Source organism: Phaseolus vulgaris, chromosome 11 (genome assembly GCF_000499845.2).
Source record: "Phaseolus vulgaris cultivar G19833 chromosome 11, P. vulgaris v2.0, whole genome shotgun sequence".
In the NCBI taxonomy this organism is placed as follows: Eukaryota; Viridiplantae; Streptophyta; class Magnoliopsida; order Fabales; family Fabaceae; genus Phaseolus; species Phaseolus vulgaris.
The window spans coordinates 33,247,099-33,264,509 of record NC_023749.2 but is presented as its reverse complement, the minus strand read 5'-3'; the positions used below and the strand labels follow the sequence as shown (position 1 = coordinate 33,264,509).

Here is a 17,411-nt window from a genome sequence, read left to right as displayed (position 1 = left end):
TTTTAAAATAAAAAAATTACTTTGTTTAGAACAAGGAATGACAAGAAAGGATAATAAATACTAATCAAATTCTACAAAAAAGTTAGAAATTTTTAGAATTTATTGTATTAAGGTAAAATTAAATATAAATTATTGAACAATAGCATGGTAGGCTAAACATAGCAATTTTTAATATATATATGAGTTGGTTCATTAAAAATAGTTATCACATATCACAAAATACAGAAGATTGTAAGTTATGAGTGGTGATTGAAGAGAAAAAGAGTAAACATGTCTTATTAAAGATTACACATTGATTATTAAAGAAAAGGGAGGAGGAGAGTAGTACATAAATAATTCTCTTTTACTCGTACTATATCTTCTATACCAATCATCATGGCTAATGCAAACACGTTGAAATATGCATGCAACGTCGGCAATGCTCAGTGGTGTCCAATTCCACCACCGCCTCCGCCAAATCCACCTCCCCCTCCAAATCCTCCGCCAAATCCACCACCACCACCTCCACCTCCCCCGCCACCGCCACCGCCACCACCACCGAATCCTCCACCACCGCCAAATCCTCCACCTTTGCCTATTCCTCCTCCAATGCCACCACCTTTTCCAAATCCCCCACCAAACCCTCCGCCTTTGCCAATTCCACCTCCGATACCGCCACCTTTTCCAAAGCCACCACCACCACCTAAACCACCACCTTTGCCAATTCCACCTCCAACACCGCCACCTTTTCCAAAGCCGCCACCACCACCTAAACCACCCCCTTTGCCAATTCCACCTCCAACACCGCCACCTTTTCCAAAGCCTCCACCACCACCTAAACTACCCCCTTTGCCAATTCCACCTCCAACACCGCCACCTTTTCCAAAGCCTCCACCACCACCGAAACCACCACCTTTGCCAATTCCACCTCCAACACCGCCACCTTTTCCAAAGCCACCACCACCACCTAAACCACCACCTTTGCCAATTCCACCTCCAACACCGCCACCTTTTCCAAAGCCACCACCACCACCTAAACCTCCACCTTTGCCAATGCCACCTCCAACACCGCCACCTTTGCCAATTCCACCTCCAACACCGCCACCTTTTCCAAAGCCACCACCACCACCTAAACCTCCACCTTTGCCAATGCCACCTCCAACACCGCCACCTTTTCCAAAGCCACCACCACCACCTAAACCTCCACCTTTGCCAATGCCACCTCCAACACCGCCACCTTTGCCAATTCCACCTCCAACACCGCCACCTTTTCCAAAGCCACCACCACCACCTAAACCACCACCTTTGCCAATTCCACCTCCTACACCGCCACCTTTTCCAAAGCCACCACCACCACCTTTGCCAATTCCACCTCCAACACCGCCACCTTTTCCAAAGCCACCACCACCACCTAAACCTCCACCTTTGCCAATGCCACCTCCAACACCGCCACCTTTTCCAAAGCCACCTCCACCGCCTAAACCTCCACCTTTGCCAATTCCACCTCCAACACCACCACCAGCACCTCCTCCAATCCCATGTCCTCCCCCAGCCCCACCTCCAGCCCCACCACCTCCACCAAACCCTCCTCCAGAACCACCGCCAAACCCTCCACCGGCGCCTCCTCCTCCACCAAACCCTCCTCCCAACCCTCCACCGCCTCCTGCACCCCCACCGAACCCACCTCCCTTCCCAAAACCTATATTCTTTTCTTCATCATTTTTCACGGTTGCTACATCCCTTGCAACCACATTGGCCACAAAAGCATGAGCACATAGCAATAACAACAAACCTAATCTTTTGTTCCTTAGCAACATTTTTAATTGCTATCTACTCACTCACGTTGGTGAAGTTTGAAGAAGTGTGAAGAGGTTTTTATAACCCAGAGGATCCATATCACAATCACGAGCTGGACCCTCTCTGTGACTTTAATTGGTTTCAACTACTAACTGTTTGCGACATTTAATGCACACCGTTTTCACAATTATTGATCGCGTGTTTGGCGAACCTTCATTTCACACTGAACAAGTAAATAGCAACCCTTCAAAAATTTGTACCACTCACTGACACAATGAAACTAGATCACAGATGGCCATAGCTAATTTGTTACCATTACTTATCATGTCCGCTATACTCTTTCTCCCATTGACTATGCTTGGCATTGCCTATATGCCATTCTTGTGCTTCATTCAATGGGCAAATTCTAGTTCTATTTCTGCAACTTGTCTTTATGTCGGTGTATGAAATTTGTTCTCTTTTCTCATTCATCATGTGTGCCTTAATTGTTATACACAATAAGCACAAGTGTACTTGATAGGTTATAGGTTATGATGTCAGCATTTTAATGAAAAGACGTTGCATGGATGTTTATGATCTAATCTCTATAAATTATATTAGATTTTGGAAAAGATATTTATACGTTTTTCTGCATAATCCGATATAGTATAGCAGTTTTTTTTATCAGCAGTGATATAGTATAGCAGTTAGTTAGCTTGTGAAATGAGAGTCCCAAATTAGATAAATTTAATTCAGCACTATTAAAATTAGTGGGTTAGTTGGGCTTTATTATGCTTCGGAAGCGTTTGCCGACCAGTGGAAGTGAATTGCAAAGTACGTATAGTCTGAAATTAAAACTAATTAAAAATCTGAGTTGACTCGGGTTAGGCAAAGTACGTATAGTAAAGATCATGGGCCCAACCCCAGTCCTCACACACAGAAAATTGAAGTTTTATAGAAAGATTCATCAAAGTTTTGGATGAAAGATGTGATTTGGTGAACCAGTGCATGTGCTTGGCAGATGCAAATTTAATGCCCGGTGGAATTTTGTTTTGATCTCCAAATCTGTGTGCCTGGCATCCATTTATATATCTCACCAAATTAAACTATCAAATATTAGAAAGCAGCTTTTAAATTATTATTTCTATTGCAGGAGTGTCACATAGTTGTAGAAGCTTAAACGCTTTCTTTTGGTGTCTTTGGACTATTGGATAAAAGTAGTTGGGATAGGTTCGTTTTATTTATTTATTATTCGCTGATAAAAAAAATATTAGAAAAACAATCACATTATTGCTTTACTTTATGTTCACTTTCATTTCTCTCAAATTCTATTTTATTTTGGCGTAGTGAACATGGTAATGGAAGAAGCACTGCATCTTTAATTATATTTCTTTTTTATTTAAAGAGTCATTATATATTGACACTGTATATTGATACGGTTTACACAGTAATACACATTTGAAAAATTCAAAATATGGTAGTAGCGCGAATGAGCAGTGAGATGCAGACTTCAAATTAGGGTAAAAAATATATATTACACCGGTTCTTAGTAACAACCTGTAATATATATATTTTTTTACTCAAAATAGCTTATATTACATCGGTTAAGTCATCTAACCAGTGTAATATATAACAAATATTTTAAAAAAATGATTTCTTTTTCATGAAGAGTGAGTTGTCATAAACGTTACAAAAGTGACCACTTACAGGCACACGAATAACTAGTTTTGCGTATGCCAGTACATGTGGAGGAACCTGTGGTTGGGTAAGTAGTTCTGATAGAGTGGGTGTCCAGTTCTGTCATGGGTGTAATATATGACCTATATTAAAAAACTTTTTGAATTTTTTTCATGAAGAGTGGGCGGTCATAAACGTCACAGAAGTTACCATTTACTGGCACACGGGTAACCAGTTTTGCGTGTACTAGTACATGTGGAGGAACCTGTGGCTGGGTTTAGGTAGGGTGGGTATCCAATTCTGTCATGGGTGTAATATATGGCCCATATTACACCGGTTAAGCCATCTAACTAGTGTAATATATGACCAATATTTAAAAACTTTTTGATTTTTTTTTTCATGAAGAGTGGGTGGTCATAAACGTCACAAAAGTGATACTTACAGGCACACTAGTAACCAGTTTTTCGTGTGCCAGTACATGTGGAGGAACCTCTGGTTGGGTAACTATTTCTGGTAGAGTGGGTGTTCATTTTTGCCATCGGTAACCACGTGGTTAGCCCAAAGGGTTGTAATGACGAAATTGAAAGTGATTGAGAAGTGTGAGTTTTTAATGTTGTGGGAGTGATGAAGAGGTAATTCCTGGCTCATTTGAGATAGTTGATGTTGTGAAGATTTGGTGACCATAAATATAACACAGGTGACCACTTACACACACACGAATAACCACTTTGGCTGTGACAGTAGGCCTGCAGGAAGTTGTGTCATATATTAACATCGGTTGGCTCGAGTAACCGATGTAATATAGGGTTAGTTTTAATTGATGAGTGAAGCCAATGACGTTGAAAACATGAACAACAAACAAAGAAGTAGTGGCGGCCGCACAAGAAAAACGTTTATGGTTTGTGTTTCGCTTGTTCTACTACTTGGTTCGTGCTTCCCGATGCTTCTTTCTCCCTCTCTCTAACGAGGCCACTGCTTCTTTCTCCCTTTCGTTCGACCTTCTCTTTCGTTCGAAACCCTCCCGCTTTCGCACCCTCTCTAATGCTAAACCCTTACACTCTTACAAAACTGCCTTCAGTGCCACATCACTTCCATCAAAATTACAAAAATCTACTGTCACACCTCCCTCAATGCCACGTCTGCAACATCAAGTCCGTGTTAGTGGACAAAGGGTCTTAACAAAACTTTTAGGTTTTTTTAAAGTAAGAGTTTATATTCATCACTTTCAATTTTCCTTTTACATACTTGCTCTAATTAAATAATTTAATTACATGAAATAAAACTATAAAAAAACTCATATTTTTCTTTTTTCAATTTAAACTTTTAAGAAATAAATTATAATGATACAAATCATAAAATGAAGTATTACATAATAATTGTATAAATATTAAAGTAATTAAATAAATCAATAACATATGTAATTGGAATTTATAACTACAATATCTATTATTTTTAAATATTGAAAGAAAAGATACTTTCAAAATTTGAGTAAACCATATTAAACGAGTTGAGAAAAAAATTTAAAAAATTATTATATAACGAAAAATATTTATTTAAATGAAACGAAACTAATATAAAAAAACATATGTTTTATGAATTATCTAATAAACTAACATTGTGTTTGATTGACTTAACTGTCGAAACCCATTCAATCGGTTAAATCGACATTTCAACCGGTTGATTTTTGAATTTCTTAACAGCTTTTCATAAAACTGTTAAATTTGTTTTCAGTTATTTACAAACTATTCTGGATCATGTTTAACTGAATAAAACGGCTAGTTTAATATGAAGTTGTGATTACCCTTCCTATTTGAAAAAGAGAGAAAAGAGATTCATAAAAGATTTTGAGTGAAAGTTTGGATTCAAGAAAGCAAGATTTCCTTGAGCTGTGCTTTGGTTAAAGAGTGGATTAGGAACAACTGTTATTTCTTGTAATCAGGTGTAATCTGTTCCAGACTCTTTTGTAATTGTTTTTGTTCCCGCCGGTTGATCGGGATCGTCTTTGCGTGTGGCTTGTCCTCACGAGCTAGGGCACCTTCGTTATGCTCCGTCCGTGATACCTGATGTTCCGGCCGGTTGACCTGGGACGTCTTTGTGCGCAACCTTGCCCGTCAGCTACAGACACCTTCCCTCTGGCTACCTGTGGATACCTGCAAAGAAGGACAAAAGGGCGCCCTAGCGGCCGTTTGCACTCCGACGCTCAAGTCAGCTAGCAAGAAACACCAAAAACTCTGCACCTCCGTATCGGAGCACCGTGAATGGCACTCTGAAGGTGGTAAACGAAACTGTGTATTGTGTATCTTTTCTCCTTCTGGAAAACAACCTTTCTCTAGTCCCTTGTGCATAGCCTCAAGACTCGAGCAAGCAACTAGAGTGCATTCTGCGGAAATTTGCCAAAAGTTTGAACCCCGTTTCCAACATCCCAGGTTCTATTTAAACGATTCTCGCATTTAAAGCGTCTTAAAGCGCATTTAAGGTTGTGAAACGTTCAGCGCCTTTAAGACGTTTAAACCGCTCGAAGCATTTAAAGTACCTTAAACGCTCGAAATGTAAACTTTAATTTAAATAGCTTTAATTACCTTACACCTGACAAATTGATGTTTCTGTTATGACTTGGCTGCTATTACACGTGGAGGGCCTCACAGCACCGCGACCCAACTTAGGGGTATTTCGTCGTGTGAGTCCTCCTTCCTTGGAGTGCATCTGGCGCAAGGGGTGACTTTTTGGGTGCCAGCTCATGCCCCCAAACATCTAGTCACTCGCTTTGAGAGCGTATCTACCTTCCTCTCGTACCCAGCACCTGGCTACCCTGGGCTCATGAGTCGTATCTATCCCAAGGGCCTCTCTGGGGTGACATGGGCACTTCGTGAGTCAAATTGCTCTCCACTGGCGCTAGTACTATGGCCTTGAAGCCACCTTTCTCTTCCTTTTATGGCTACCCCGGGTTATCGGGGTTTGAGGCCTTCCCATGGCGTCACTCCCTCCATGGTCTTTCCTATCCATGGGTATCGGGGAGCAACACTGTGGATGCCTTGCTCTGGTGACATTTTACCTTGGCGACGCCCTACCTTGGCGACGCCTTGACTTGGCGACGCCTTCTCTAGGCAACGTCTTATCTGGGCGACACTTCCTCTTGGCGACGCCTCGCCTTGGTGATGCTTGCACTTGGCGTCGCCTCACCTAGGCGACGCCTTATGTTGACTTTGACCTTGACGCTGACTTTGACCTTGACTTTGTCAACGCCCGGGTACGGGACGGTACACCTGAAAAGAAGTGACCAAAGGGGCGCCCTCGCGGCCGTTTGCACTCCGACGATCAAGTCAGCTAGCGAGAAACATCAAAGGTGACACACCCTCTGAAGGTGGTCGAAAGTAACTGTGTTGGAATACTAAAACTAGGTTGAACTAATTGCCTTGTGTTCACAGTGGGTACGCTGCAAAAGCAAATAGGATTTGTGTTTTGTGTAGGCTCCGAGAATTAGGTCAAAACTCGGTCCCCCTTCCAAACGTCCCAAGGTCCCCTTTTATACACCTTTCGCATTTAAAACGCGTTAAAGCGCATTGAAAGCGTATAAAAATATTCCTTGGAACGTTCGAATCTTAACTGAATTAGCGCGTACCTTGGCAAACTTTCATTGAAACATTTAATGAGCACGTGCTAATTGCCACATGTCCTTCTAACTTGATCGTTACTCTGTGCGGAGGGCCTCACAGCGCCGTAACCCAGCTTAGGGTTAATCCATTGTGTGAGTCCTCCTTCCTTGAAGTGCATCTGGCGCGTGAGGTGACTTTTTGGGCGCCGACTCATGCGCTTTAAGCTCGAGTCACTTGCCCTGGGGGTGTATCTACCTTTCTCTCGTACCACGCACGTGGTTCTCCCCTGGTCGTGGCCCTTTCATGGGTTGTATCTGTCCCAGGGTCTCCCAGCAGTGGCGTGGATACTTCACGAGTCAGGTTACCCCTTACTGGTACTAGAACTTATGGCCCTGAGGCCACCTTTCTCTTTTCTTTGTTATTGTTCTGAACTATCGAGGCCCGAAGCCTCCTTGCGATGTCTTAGCTTGGTGCTTTGTCTTGGCGACGCCTTAACCCGACGACGCCTTTACTTGGCGATGCTTTAACCTGGTGACGCCTTTCTTAGGCGACGCCTTAGCAAGGCGACGCTTCCTATTGGCGACGCATTAACCCGGCGATGCCTCAGGCGGTCAATCTGTTGACTTTCTTCCTTGGGTCCACGAGGGGCCCTTCCACCCGTTGACTTTGACCTTTGGTCAACGCTCGGGGACGGGACGGTACACAAGCCCCCCAGTCTTGAGTTGACACTTGTTTCAGCGAAAAGACTAAGGCTTCGCCCTTTTGTTTTACGTGGCATTCTCCGTACTGCTGACATGACATTCTTCGTACCGCTGATGTGACGTACCTTCGAGTGCTCTGACGATGTGACACTCTCTGAGCGAGAAAGGTGACGCCTTGGGTGGCCCTCCAATCACTTGACACGTGGCTCAATCACACGGCCAGCGCTCGATGCCTCTTGCGCTTCAAGTTAGCGCTTAATCTCTTGACACGTGGCTTAATCGCACGGTGCCCATTTAGCGCCTCTTGCGTTTCAGTCGCAACGTTTAAGTCTTTGAAATCCCGCGCCTCATCTTACTGTTCTATTCACCCTTTCGCATCCCCTCTTACTGATCATCTTCTCTGCAACTTCTGCATCCTTTGCGCTCTTTCTCCCTACGAAAGCTCGCGTTTTCCCTACTTTCAGCCACAAAGGTATGGTTTTTTTTACTCGATGACTCCTTCCCTCTACTGTGTTGCCTTTGTAACTACCTGAGACTGTTTATGTTTTCTGTATTTCATTGTTTTGTTTGTTTTCTTTGCTTTTCTTCCTAATTTCTTCGTTCCTTTCCCTTTTCTGGACCTTTCTCGTGGGTGGGATTTCCTAGGGTTTCGTCTCATTGACTTCTTCAAAACCTCCTTCACTAAGCCTTTGCTTTTTTCCTTCTTCTTCAGCTTTTTCATCCATTTATGGCACATACAAAGGTAACGCCCAATCCTCCTCCAAGGGTCGATTATAAGGCCCTCTATTCATGGGCTTCTGATGAACTCCTGAACGAGTGAACTACTTTAACAACCATCAGAGACGTGGAGGACCACCGGGGTGATCCGCTCCTATACAACTTCAATGCCTTCTGCCGTACCCACGATGCTCACATCTCCATCCGTCAAGGCACCCCCGGGGAACCTGTTTGTGTGGACGATAGGTCCAGGAGGGGGAAGCCCTTCTTTTTTATGTACCAAATAGTCTTCAAGCGCGTTGGTGTGTGCCTTCCCTTTACGCCCTTTGAGAGGGAGTTACTTACTGAGATCAATACAACCCCCGCCCAGTTACACCCCAATAGCTGGGCATTCGTCCGGGCTTTCCAAATTCTATGTGGGCACCTGGGCATCCCACCCTCCGTAGACGTCTTTCTTTATTTCTTCGAAGTGAAGAAACAAGGGAAAAGCCTTTGGGTGAGCTTTTCCAGGGTCGCCGGCAGAATCCTCCTTTCCCTCTTTCAGAACTCATATAAAGGCTGGAAAGGCAAGTTCTTCAGGGTGTGTTGCGCCAAACACGATCCCACAACCTTGGATGGCTTTCCTTTGTATTGGGTGGAGAAACCCAAGCTGCTCAAACCCAAAGCGTTGGAAGAGCTATCCTCCGCTGATAGGGAGGTGTGTGAGGCCTTGGCTGGCCTGAAGATTGTCTTTGATACACTGAAACTCATAGCTTGCGAGTTTAACGTGCACACCCTCTCCTCATACTTTGGTAGGGAGACTCGCTCCTTGCTCCTCTTTGCTCTTTCCCCTTTTAACTGTGCTTTCGCCAGTCCATGCGTATGATGCTTGTCTTCTCAACATGCTTCCTTTATTGCTGAGTGTCCTCTTTATCTACTTTAATTTTCATTTATCTGCTTGTATTGTTGATCTGCAAATCTGTGCCAGTGGCGGAGTTAACACTCTGTAATTGATCTTGAGCTCAAGTCCTAACACCAAATTTCTGTGTTTAGCTGTGTGTCCAATGCTTCCTGCTTGACTTGGCATTGGCTCTAATCTCTGTTCTCTGATTTATCTGGTGGAGTGTCAGTGATGGATTCAGCAACAAGGACGGAGTTGGCCAGGTCCTTGAGAGCACGTCCTGCTGCAACGCCCACAAAGGCTAGTGTCTCCAATACTCCATCCTCCGAACCAAACCTTCTTTCTCCATCGACCTTTCAAACACCGACCTCTTCCGAAACCCCACTAGGTCCATCTTCACCACCACAAAGTCCCCATACGTTGCTAACACCAAACTTGCCTCCGCCCATCGCCGCAGTTCCCCTAGCCGTGGCTTTCATCCCCTGCACCAGCCCCCCGAGTCAAAGGAAAAAGGGTGCTGAAGATACCGTCTGATGATGAAGACTCATCAGGCTAGTCTTCAAGAGGAGGAGGGCTGCTAGGGCCTTCACCCCACCAACCACTTACCCCCATGGTGGTGGGTCTTTTAGGGATAGTCCACCTTGTGCCACATCCCCACCGCCACCGCCAAAAGTCCAAGAAAGGGGCGTCGGAACTGAGTCGTCGCCGCCTCCACCACCAATTGAGGCACCTGCTGCTTCTGCATCCGCTCCCGCTGGCCTGGAAATCATCGCTATTCCCCCTCCAATTATTCAACTAATGAGGGGGTTCAATGGGGGGTTATCGTCGGGAGGCTCCCCCAGCGAAAGGAGAGAAGGCATGCCTTATTATTTGGAGGCCTTCTTGGCCATTGCCCTTGATTGGCATGCTCAGGCCAGGGCCAAAACTAAAGAGACAAGCGCTCTCCAAGCCCTTCAACAGGAAGTGGCTACACTGAAGGAGGAGAAGGAGAGCCTATCCCAAGGTTGGGCATGCCAAGAAGAAGTCTACAAGGCCTCTCTGAGAAGTGCTGGGGAACTTAACGCAGAAGCCTGCAAACGTCTACACGACGCAGGGCAAGCTGGCGCAGAGCTCCTTGCTAAGGTGGCATTCCTTAAATCCAAAATCGTTGCTCTTGAAGTGGCAATGCGGGCTTCTGAGGCCCAGCAGAAGAAAATGCTGGAGAAGGCCGAAGGGGAGCTAACTGCAAAAATGGAGGCGCTCAATCTTCTCCAATCTGAGCATGGTAAGTTCCAAGCTGAACTGGACAAGCTCCAAGTGGAGAAGGAAGTTCTCGAGAAGCAGTTACCTTCCGGAGACTCCACAATCGAAGAGTTGGAGTGGGCCAACAAGGAGCTTATTGAGGAGAAGAAGACTCGGGACTCCACCATAGAAAAACTGGAGGAAGCCAGAAAGAAACTCATTGATAATATGGCTGCCACCTTTGCAGAGGGATTTCAGGAGGCCCTAGCTCAAGCCGCCTGTGAAAACCCAGGAATTGATACCTCCAACTGCAACCCTTTTAACCATATTGTTGATGGGAAGGTCGTGCCTCTCGACCTCGGGGAGTGAACGGCCGTTTGACAGATTTCCATCTTTCTTCTTGAAAATTTGCATCTATTTACTTTTAATTCTGACACTTAACTATGTCTATTTACATGCCATTCGAAATTGATCTTTACAGACGCTTGTATACTTTTAACTTCTCTTGCTCTTTCATCTGTTCCTGCTTTCTTTACCATACCAAAGGCGTAGCTGGTACTCACTTTCAATGCACGCTTCATCGCCTTGTATTCTAACCCTGTAGGTAGCGTGTAATCTCTTCTCTTACCTTCCGCCTCTCAGTCGCGATGTATACCCTTCTCCTGATCCTTTCACTCAGAATTCTGCTTGGCCCTTCCATCTGCGAGGAATCCTTCTTATGAAGGCGTCGCCTGCCTCATCATTGCCCAAAGGCAAGGAGGGATTCGATCTCTACTAAGGCCTCAACATCGCTCAAAGGCGAGGGAGGACTATATTTGTTCTTTTCTGGAGCCTCAGCGTCGCTCGAGGGCGAGGAGGACTCATATCACCTGTGCCAGATTTTAGCTTACATTTATCGTCTGATACCGGGGCCATCTATTCATACCTGAGGAGGGGGCGTCCCGAAGGAATCCCTTAACCCCTGCTCAAGGACTATGTGCTCGGGTTTCTGACTTATACCGACATCTGGCACCGGGGCTAGTTGTTCATACTTGAGGAGGGGGCCTCCCGAAGGAATCCCTTAACCCCTGATCAAGGACTAGGCTCCCGGATTTCAAATTATACTGATATACGGCACCGGGGCTAGTTGTTCATACTTGAGGAGGGGGTGTCCCGAAGGAATCCCTTAGCCCCTGATCAAGGACTAGGCTCCCGGATTTTAACTTATACTGATATCTGGCTCCGGGGCTAGTTGTTCCTACTTGAGGAGGGGGCGTCCCGAAGGAATCTTGTTCCTGCCGGTTGACCTAGCGCAAGAGCGTTGCCTCGTCACGATCTTGCTCACCAGCTTCACGCCACGTGCCCTTCTCGTCCACACCACGAAAGCCTCTCTCAGAACCTGCAAAACACACGGTGGCGCCTCTGCGGTCGGTGGCGCTCTGACGCTCAAGTCAGTGACACGAACACCCAAAACTCAGAGAAAAATATACTCTGTAGAACCGTACTAAAGTCCACACAACCCTAGCAATGAGCCGTAACGAAAAACGTACCTCTGCAAATTCTGTTAAGTTTACCTTTATAGCTAGGTTTTTTCTCTTTCCAAGCCGTTATGCTTTTGGACGCGTGGCTCGCATCCAACCCTGCACGTGTCACCATCTGGGCTGGGATAGCAGGTAGCATCCAGCCCCACACGTGTCATCATCTGAGCTAGGGTAATTCGATCGCCATTTCCACACTGTATCCAACCCTACACGTGTCATCATCTTGACTGGGATAGCAGGTAGCATCCAGCCCTACACGTGTCGCCATCTGGGTTGGGGTAACTTGAACGTTATTTCTGTGTAGTAACCAGTCGCGCGGCTAAGTCTCTTATTCAAGGAGTAATCTAGCACGTAATATGCTCTGGAACACCCCCTGACAACGCGAGTGTCGGATGCAACAAAGTGCACCATCTCTGTGACATTGCTTGTCGTTAGTGGCACCCTCCTTATTGCTACACCATGCATGTTCTAGCTGGGGGAACCTTGGCACGAGCGAATGTCCACTCTGGGAATCCTGTCGCTGATGGGCAAGCTGTTCCCTTCAACCTACTCGACCTCCATGCCCCATGCTAGCGCAACAATCATCTTATTGGACTGACACGCTTGGACTTACTCTTCTGAGTTCCCAGCAGCCTTAACTAAGCCTGCTGGGAAATCCGACGATGTGCTTCTCGCGGCGATGTCAGGCCACCCGGTCGTCCATTGTCTAACATGTCGATGTCATACAATCTCAGCGACAACCGACCATGTACGCTGTAGCACGACGCTTCCACGAGCGGCGACTATACTAGCTTCTGGACCACTCGCCTTTCTCTAGTCCACGTGTTATGCTAAACACGCGCCACGTAGTCACGTGCTAGACACGTCATCACACCTGATGACTTGGTCGGTATAAATCCCTTAACCCCTGATCAAGGACTAAGCTCCCGGATTTTAGCTTATACTGATATCCGGCACCGGGGCTAGTTGTTCATACTTGGGGAGGGGGCGTCCCGAAGGAATCCCTCAACCCTTGATCAAGGACCAAGCTCCCGGATTTTAGCTTATAGTGATATCCGACACCGGGGCTAGTTGTTCATACTTGAGGAGGGGGCGTCCCGGAGGAATCCCTTTACCCCTGATCAAGGACTAGGCTCTCGGATTTTAACTTGTACTAGACATACCTATTGTACCGTCCCGTACCCGGGCGTTGACTAAGTCAAGGTCAAAGTCAACGCCAGAGGTCAAAGTCAACACCAGGCGTCGCATAGGTGAAGAGACGCTAAGTGCCAGCGTCACCAAGAAGAGGCGTCGCCAAGGCAAGGCGTCGCCTAGATGAAGGCGTCGCCCAACCAGGGCGTCGCCAGCTCAAACAGTACTAAAGCAAGACAATCACAGTGTGGTTCCCCGATACCCATGGGTAGGAAAGACCATGGAGGGAGCGACGCCGTGGGGAGGCCTCAGGTCCCGATAACCCGGGGCAGTGATAAAGAGAAGGAAAAGGTGGCTTCAAGGCCATAGTAATAGCACCAGTGTAGGGCAGCCTGACTCGTGAAGTACCCCTGCCGCCCCAGAGACGCCTTTGGGACAGATACGACTGAAGAGGAAGGTCACGCCCAGGGTAGCCGGGTGCAGGGTACGAGAGGAAGGCAGATACGCTCTCAAAGTAAGTGACTAGATAATTGGGGGCATGAGTTGGCACCCAAAAAGTCACCCCTAGCGCAGTAGCACTCCCAAGCAGGAGGACTCACACGTAGAAACGCCCCCAGATGGGGTCATGGCGTCGTGAGGCCCTCCACGTGTATGACAGCCATGTTAGAATATAAACACCCTCTAGTCAGGTGCCAGGTAATTAAAGTCATTCAATACAGTTTCTGTTTCGAACATTCAGGTACTATAATGGCTCCCAAGCGTTTCAACGTCTTAAATGTGCTACGTTTTCTAATTAGATACGCTGATTGAGTGCGTTACATTTGCAATTAAAGGCGCGTTAAGGCGCTTTAAATGCTTGGGTAGTTTAAATAGCGCGGAGAATGTTGGAAATAGGGTTCGAACTTTTGGCAAATTCACTAGAACTCTCTAGTTGCTTGCTCGTGCTTTGAGACTACAGACAAGGGACTGGGGAAAGATCTTTGCCTGAGGGAGAAAACACACACACATATACACAGTTCTTTTTACCACCTTCAGAGTGCCATACGCGGTGCTCAGAGACGGAGGTGCACAGTTTTGGTGTTTCTTGCTGGCTGACTTTAGCGTCGGAGTGCAAATGGCCGCTAGGGCGCCTCTTTGTCCTCTCTTTTGCAGGAATCCACAGGTAACCAGTGGGAAGGAGTCCCTAGCTGACGGTTGAGTTCGCGCACGAAGACGTCCCGGTCAACCGGACGGAACATCTATTATCTTGCTCTGATCTTGACTTTTGCTTGAGTACCTGGCGGCAACGCCTTGTGCTGGCGACGCCCTGTTCTAGTAACACCTTATCCTGGCATCGCCATCTTAGCGACGCCTCCTCTTGGCGACACCTTATCTTGAAGACGCCTTATATTGGCGACGCGTTATCTTGGCAGTGCCTCATCTTGGCGACACCTCCTCTAGGCGACGACTTATCTTGGCGACGCCTCATCTTGGTGGCGCTTCAAGTTTTTGTCTTTGTTTCTTTAACCTTTGATCTTTCATTCGAATAAGGGAAAAACTAGAGCAAAAACATTTTAAACTTCTCTTTTCTTTATTCGGGTGACCTCATTAAAAAACCCCCAGAAGGGAAAAAGAGTGTCCCCTTTACAAACTTCAACTGGAATAACATCAACTGAAATAAAACTTTAAATTCACCGCATTCCAGCTACGTGAGATGAGGCCTCCTTCTAGAGTCTCTAACTTACATGAACCGTTCCCTTTGAAGATAACTTGTTTTCCAACTCGTCAGGGTGAGCCTTTCTTATGACCGACTCACCAACCTAGAATTGACGCGGCTTCACTTTAGAGCTTGTGCTGGCGCTCCACTCTTCTTTTCGCAGCTTCAACCTTGATTTTCGCTTCTTCTCTAGCTCCATCTGTCAGGTCCAGGTTCACCCTCCTTTCGTCGTTGGACTCCACGAACCCCAGAAAACGGGGCGAGCTCTCGCAGATCTCCATTGGGGCCGTGGCGTCCGATCCATATACTAAGTCGAAGGGCGTCTCCATGGTGGAGGATTGAGGCGTGGTGTGGTAAGCCCATACAATCCTTGGTGCTTCATCTGGGGGCGGGGCCTTTCCGTGTACTCCTTCCATTGGCGAGGCCTCGCCATTCTTTCTTTCCCTTTGTGTGTCTTCTATAGGCGTCGCCCCTAAAGCGGTTTCGACTGGCGTGGACTCCGCGGGCGTTGCCTCTCCCAACGACTCTGATTCTGTAGGTGAATCTGAGACAGGTGGTCGCTCAATCACCATGACTATGCCTCTCTTTGTTTTTAAACTATTCTCATAGCATTTTCGGGCTTCTTCCTGGTCTGACTTGATGACTATCACCTTGCCGCTAAGGTCTAGTAACTTCATCTTCATGTGGCGTGTGGAGGACACCGCCCTTAGTCTGTTCAAGGCGGGTCTGCCTAACAGAATGTTGTAAGCTGAGTTGGCATTAACCACCAAGTATCGAATGCCCTCGGTGCGTGATGCCACTCCATCAGTGAACGTCGTTCTCAGCTCCAAGTAGCCACGCACCTCTACTGGGTTATCTGCAAATCCATACAAGCACCCCGTATAGGGTCTCAACAGATTAGGGGACAATTGTAGCTTGTTAAAGGTCGACCAAAACATGACGTCTGCAGAACTGCCTTGGTCGACGAGGACCCTATGTACCTTTCTTCCCGCGATGACTACCGAAACGACCACCGGGTCATTGTCATGTGGGACGACATCCCGCAGGTCAGCTCTTGTGAAAACGAGGTCTGACTCCCACGGGACGTCCGGAAATTCTTCTACAACCAAATTTACTGACCTTACGTATTTCTTTCGTTGAGAGGCAGTGGGTCCTCCCCCGGAAAAACCGCCAGAGAGGGTGTGCACTTCTTGATAAGTTGGGACTTCGTGCGCTTGACCTTCCTCTGGCGTTGCCGCATCTGGGGTGACAGTGGATCTAGCGAGATAATCCTTCAAGAAACCTTTTTTCACAAGCTCATCCAACTGATATCGCAGCACCAAGCAGTTTTTAGTATGGTGCCCAAATGCCTCGTGAAATTCGCACCATTATTCCTTGTGAGGTCCCAGTATCTTGTCGGACTTCACTGGTGGCCTCAACCTGTCAGCTATGTTGGGCACAATGATGAGGTCTTTGAGTTCTACCACAAAGTTGTGCCTTAGTGATCTATTCCCCTCTCTCCTTCCTTCTGCCCGACCCCTAGGCTGGGTCCTCCTTGTCTCGTCGGTGCGCTTTCTGTCTGGGTTCTTTCTCTCTATGGCAACTTCGTGGACCCTAGCGGGTTGTGTGCGAATCTGCGCTCTTGGTCGTGCAGGTGCAGCAGTCGTGCACTTCTCGTACGCCTCGCCTTCTGAGGCAATGTGTTCTACCGCTCGACGCCTTACTTCAGCAAAGGTCTTGGGGCGACTGCGGTTAAGCGATTTACTAAAAGATCCAGGACACACCCCCTTCCTAAATGCGTACACGATCATGGGCTCGTCTGTGGTACCCACCTTCACCACCTGTGCCCCAAAGCGGCTTATGTACTCTTTTAGGGTTTCCCCTTGGTATTGCTTTACGTCGAAAAGGTCATACGAAACTGGGGCTGGGGCCCTGTTGGCTAAATACTGCTCCCTAAATAGTCGTGAGAGTTGTGCGAAAGACGTGATGTGACCCTCTGGGAGGCTGATGAACCAATCCATAGCCATCCCAGTCAAAGTATTCATAAAGAGCTTGCACTTTACGGCATCAGAACCGCCAACCAACATCATCTGCGTGTGGAACGCAGTGAGGTGCACCTCAGGATCCTCCATCCCTGTGAAGGTTACCTTGGGCCCTGTGAACGTGTTGGGGATCGTTGTCTCCAGGATCGCTTGTGAGAATGGTGTTGTGAATTCTCTAGGTGGGGAGGCAGTCTCAGGCTCATCTACATCGCGCCATCCACGGCGTAACTCCTCGTTGGCACGGTGGAGCTCATCGTTTCTCGCCTGAGAAGCTGCAAGATCAGCCTGCATGCGCTCTTGTTCTGCTTTCGATGCTGCCATTGCTTCCTGCAGCCCTTGCATCATGCCCGCAAGTTGTTGCATGGTCATCTCTTCACTCCTGGAGCGCGCAGGTCTGATCTCCGTGACTTTCTGAAAGCCTTCTTAACTTATCAAGCTTTGAGAACTGGAACTTAATGGGACTGATGTTTTATATCGGCCCCACGGTGGGCGCCAAATG

The 17,411-nt window shown here is 47.1% G+C and overlaps 2 protein-coding genes across 5 annotated transcripts; one reads left to right on the top strand and one right to left on the bottom strand.

Moving 5' to 3' along the window:
• Positions 1-249: 249 nt before the first annotated feature.
• LOC137826440 (glycine-rich cell wall structural protein 1) lies at positions 250-1,847 on the bottom strand. Of its 4 annotated transcripts, none has more exons than XM_068632418.1 (2): positions 1,055-1,847; positions 250-1,012 (listed from the first exon to the last, which is right to left on the bottom strand). In XM_068632418.1, exons 1-2 carry the CDS (start codon positions 1,794-1,796, stop codon positions 423-425), a joined length of 1,332 nt encoding a protein of 443 aa, XP_068488519.1. In that variant the 5' UTR covers positions 1,797-1,847; the 3' UTR covers positions 250-422. The 4 variants fall into 4 exon arrangements, with proteins under 4 accessions (XP_068488519.1, XP_068488510.1, XP_068488527.1 ...); XM_068632409.1 differs by having other exon boundaries at positions 250-1,297; positions 1,337-1,847; XM_068632426.1 differs by having other exon boundaries at positions 250-1,297; positions 1,352-1,847.
• An 8,334-nt stretch (positions 1,848-10,181) lies between these two features.
• Positions 10,182-10,913, top strand: LOC137805620 (uncharacterized). Its single transcript, XM_068605562.1, has one exon. It carries the CDS (start codon positions 10,182-10,184, stop codon positions 10,911-10,913), a length of 732 nt encoding a protein of 243 aa, XP_068461663.1.
• The last annotated feature ends 6,498 nt before the right edge of the window (positions 10,914-17,411 follow it).

Excerpts from the sequence above, each read along its gene's own strand:
- LOC137805620 (XM_068605562.1), top strand. The coding sequence starts at position 10,182 with ATGCCTTATTATTTGGAGGCCTTCTTGGCCATTGCCCTTGATTGGCAT.
- LOC137826440 (XM_068632400.1), bottom strand. The coding sequence starts at position 1,796 with ATGTTGCTAAGGAACAAAAGATTAGGTTTGTTGTTATTGCTATGTGCT.